We start from the raw sequence: 4,314 nt of genomic DNA, 5'->3' as shown, positions 1-4,314 counted from the left end.
TCACCCATCTCTCTCTCTCCACCCTCTCTCTCCTCTCTCCACCATCTCTCTCTCTCTCCACCCATCTCTCTCTCTCTCTCCCACCCATCTCTCTCTCTCTCTCTCCACCCATCTCTCTCTCTCCCACCCATCTCTCTCTCTCCACCCATCTCTCTCTCTCCACCCATCTCTCTCTCTCCACCCATCTCTCTCTCTCTCTCTCTCTCCACCCATCTCTCCTCTCCACCCATCTCTCTCTCTCCCTCTCCACTCATCTCTCTCTCTCTCCACCGACCCATCTCTCTCTCTCCACCCAGTTTGTCCGCCCGCGTCTCTCTCTCTCTCTTTGGTCTCTTTCGCTGTGTGTCTCAGTCTCTCCTCTGTGTGTCTCACTCTCCCTCTCCCTGTCTGTGTCTGTGTCTCCCTCTCCCTGTCTGTGTCTGTGTCTCCCTCTCCCTGTCTGTGTCTGTGTCTCCCTCTCCCTGTCTGTGTCACTCTCTCCCCCACCCCCAGGTTTGCTCACCTCAGTCCAGGGAGAAGCCGCTGCCGGAAGTCCCGCCCCGCCGGCCTGGATGAGCGGTGTGGGCGGGGGACGGGGCTGTGGGCCTGGCTGAGCCCGAGCCTGTGTGTTTGCTGTGGGCCGGGCCGCCTGGGCTAGGCCGCTGGGCCCCAGGGTCCCGTCGCCGCTCCTCACCGCCCGCGCCTACCAACCACCGCTCCCGCTCCGGCCGCACCTCGCAGCATGGCGCTCTCCGATTGGCCGCCCATCTCCCTATCGGCGGCTCTGCTGCGGACGCATGGTGTCCGCAAACCCTCCCCCTCCCGCACAAGGTAAAACTACAACTCCCGGCGTCCTGCGCGACACCGCACCGCCATTGGTTGCGCAGGCTGACACGGCGAACTGGGTGTGGTCTGAGTGAGCGTCACTAGGGGTGGAGCCTGAGTGAGCGTCAATAGGGGTGGGGCCTGAGGGAGCGTCACTAGGGGTGGGGTCTGAGTGAGCGTCACTAGGGGTGGAGCCTGAGTGAGCGTCACTAGGGGAGGGGCCTGAGGGAGCGTCAATAGGGGTGGGGCCTGAGGGAGCGTCACTAGGGGTGGGGCCTGAGGGAGCGTCACTAGGGGAAGGGCCTGAGGGAGCGTCACTAGGGGAGGGGCCTGAGGGAGCGTCAATAGGGGTGGGGCCTGAGTGAGCGTCACTAGGGGTGGGGCCTGAGGGAGCGTCACTAGGGGAAGGGCCTGAGGGAGCGTCACTAGGGGAGGGGCCTGAGGGAGCGTCACTAGGGGTGGGGCCTGAGGGAGCGTCACTAGGGGTGGGGCCTGAGGGAGCGTCACTAGGGGAAGGGCCTGAGGGAGCGTCACTAGGGGTGGGGCCTGAGGGAGCGTCACTAGGGGAGGGGCCTGAGGGAGCGTGATGTCACAAGAGGGAGGGGTCTGGGGATGTTACTAGAGGGAGGGGCCTGGGGATGTCACTAGAGGGCGGGGTCTGGGACGTCACTAGGGGGTGGGGCCTGGGGATGTCACTAGGGGGAGGGGCCTGGGGATGTCACTAGGGGGAGGGGCCTGGGGATGTCACTAGAGGGAGGGGCCTGGGGATGTCACTAGAGGGAGGAGTCTGGGACGTCACTAGGGGGTGGGGCCTGGGGATGTCACTTGAGGGAGGGGCCTGGGGATGTCAATAAAGGTGGGGCCTGGGGATGTCACTAGAGGGAGGGGCCTGGGGATGTCACTAGAGGGAGGAGTCTGGGACGTCACTAGGGGGTGGGGCCTGGGGATGTCACTAGAGGGAGAGGCCTGGGGATGTCAATAAAAGGAGGGGCCTGGGGATGTCACTAGAGGGAGGGGCCTGGGGATGTCAATAAAGGGAGGGGCCTGGGGATGTCAATAAAGGTGGGTCCTGGGTATGTCAATAAAAGGAGGGGCCTGGGGATGTCAGTAGGGGAGGGGCCTGGGGATGTCAATAAAGGGAGGGGCCTGGGGATGTCACTGGGGGAGGGGTCTGGGATGTCACTAGGGGGTGGGGCCTGGGGATGTCACTAGGGGGAGGGGCCTGGGGATGTCACTAGGGGAGGGGCCTGGGGATGTCAATAAAGGGAGGGGCCTGGGGATGTCACAAGAGGGAGGGGCCTGGGGATGTCAATAAAGGGAGGGGCCTGGGGATGTCAATAAAGGTGGGTCCTGGGGATGTCAATAAAAGGAGGGGCCTGGGGATGTCAGTAGGGGAGGGGCCTGGGGATGTCAATAAAGGGAGGGGCCTGGGGATGTCACTAGAGGGAGGGGTCTGGGGATGTCACTAGGGGGAGGGGCCTGGGGATGTCACTAGAGGGAGGGGTCTGGGATGTCACTCGGGGGTGAGGCCTGGGGATGTCACTAGGGGGAGGGGCATGGGGATGTCACTAAGGGGAGGTGCCTGGGTATGTCACTAGGGGGAGGGGCCTGAGGATGTCACTAAGGGGAGGGGCCTTGGTATGTCACTAGGGGAGGGGCCTGAGGATGTCACCAAGGGGAGGGGCCTGGGGATGACACTGGGGGGAGGGGCCTGGGGTAGTCAACAGAGGAAGGGGCCTGGGGATGTCAATAGAGGGTGGGGCCTAGGGATGCCAATAGAAGGAGGCGCCTGGGATATCACTAGGGGGTGGGGCCTGGGGATGTCAATAAAGGGAGGGGCCTGGAGATGTCACTAGAGGGAGGGGCCTGGTGATGTCAATAAAGGGAGAGGTCGGGGATGTCACTCGGGGGAGGGGCCTGGGGATGTCAATAAAGGGAGGGGCCTGGGGATGTCACTAGAGGGAGGGGCCTGGAGATGTCAATGAAGGGAGAGGTCCGGGATTTCACTCGGGGGCGGGGCCTTGGGATGTCAATGAAGGGAGAGGTCGGGGATGTCACTAGGGGGCGGGGCCTTGGGATGTCACTCGGAGAAGGGGTCTGGGGATGTCAATAAAAGGAGGGGCCTGGGGATGTCACTTGAGGGAGGGGCCTGGGGATGTCAATAAAGTTGGGTCCTGGGGATGTCAATAAAAGGAGGGGCCTGGGGATGTCAATAAAGTTGGGTCCTGGGGATGTCAATAAAAGGAGGGGTCTGGGGATGTCACTCGAGGGAGGGGCCTGGGGATGTCAATAAAAGGAGGGGCCTGGGGATGTCTCTTGAGGGAGGGGCCTGGGGATGTCAATAAAGTTGGGTCCTGGGGATGTCAATAAAAGGAGGGGCCTGGGGATGTCACTAGGGGAGGGGCCTGGGGATGTCAATAAAGGGAGGGGCCTGGGGATGTCACTAGAGGGAGGGGTCTGGGATGTCACTAGGGGGTGGGGCCTGGGGATGTCACTAGAGGGAGGGGCCTGGGGATGTCAATAAAGGGAGGGGCCTGGGGATGTCACTAGGGGGAGGGGCCTGGGGATGTCACTAGAGGGAGGGGTCTGGGATGTCACTAGGGGGAGGGGCCTGGGGATGTCAATAAAGGGAGGGGCCTTGGTATGTCACTAGGGGGAGGGGCCTGAGGATGTCACTAGGGGGAGGGGCCTGGGGATGTCACTAGAGGGAGGGGCCTGGGGATGTCAATAAAGGGAGGGGCCTGGGGATGACACTGGGGGGAGGGGCCTGGGGAAGTCAACAGAGGAGGTCGGGGATGTCACTCGGGGTAGGGGCCTGGGGATGTCTATAAAGGGAGGGGCCTGGGGATGTCAATAAAGGGAGAGGTCCGGGATTTCACTCGGGGGAGGGGCCTTCGGATGTCACTAGGAGGAGGGGCCTTGCGATGTCACTAGGGGAGGGGCCTGGGGATGTCACTAGAGGGCGGGGCCTGGAATGTCACTAGAGGGAGGGGCCTGGAGATGTCAATGAAGGGAGAGGTCGGGGATGTCACTAGGGGGCGGGGCCTTGGGATGACACTCGGAGGAGGGGTCTGGGGATGTCACTAGAGGGAGGGGCCTGGGGATGTCACGAGAGGGAGGGGCCTTGAAATGTCAATAAAGGGAGAGGTCGGGGATGTCACTAGGGGGAGGGGCGTTGGGATGTCAATAGGAGGAGGGGCCTGGGGATGTCACTAGGGGGAGGGGCCTGGGGATGTCACTAGAGGGAGGGTCCTGGCGATGTCAATAAAGGGAGGGGCCTGGGGATGTTACTAGAGGGAGGGGCCTGGGGATGTCAATAAAGGGAGGGGTGTGGGGATGTCACTAGAGGGAGGGGCCTGGGGATGTCAATAAAGGGAGGGGACTGGGGATGTCACTAGAGGGAGGGGCCTGGTGATGTCACTAGAGGGAGGGGCTTGGGGATGTCAATAAAGGGAGGGGCCTGGGGGATGTCACTAGAGGGCGGGGCCTGGGGATGTCAATAAAGGGAGG

The 4,314-nt window shown here is 62.7% G+C and overlaps 1 protein-coding gene across 1 annotated transcript in view; it reads right to left on the bottom strand.

The window, feature by feature from the left end:
• Nucleotides 1-747, bottom strand: part of LOC139240294 (uncharacterized) — a 1,785-nt gene extending 1,038 nt beyond the window's left edge. The window contains exon 1 of the mRNA XM_070868757.1: nt 687-747. Within this exon, the coding sequence (XP_070724858.1) occupies nt 687-747 (61 nt within the window). The remainder of the gene's footprint in view (nt 1-686) is intronic.
• Nucleotides 748-4,314: the final 3,567 nt, after the last annotated feature.

Source organism: Pristiophorus japonicus, chromosome 31, assembly GCF_044704955.1.
Source record: "Pristiophorus japonicus isolate sPriJap1 chromosome 31, sPriJap1.hap1, whole genome shotgun sequence".
Lineage (NCBI taxonomy): Eukaryota > Metazoa > Chordata > Chondrichthyes > Pristiophoridae > Pristiophorus > Pristiophorus japonicus.
Note: the sequence above shows the minus strand (reverse complement) of the source record. Positions and strands in the feature narration are given on the sequence as shown.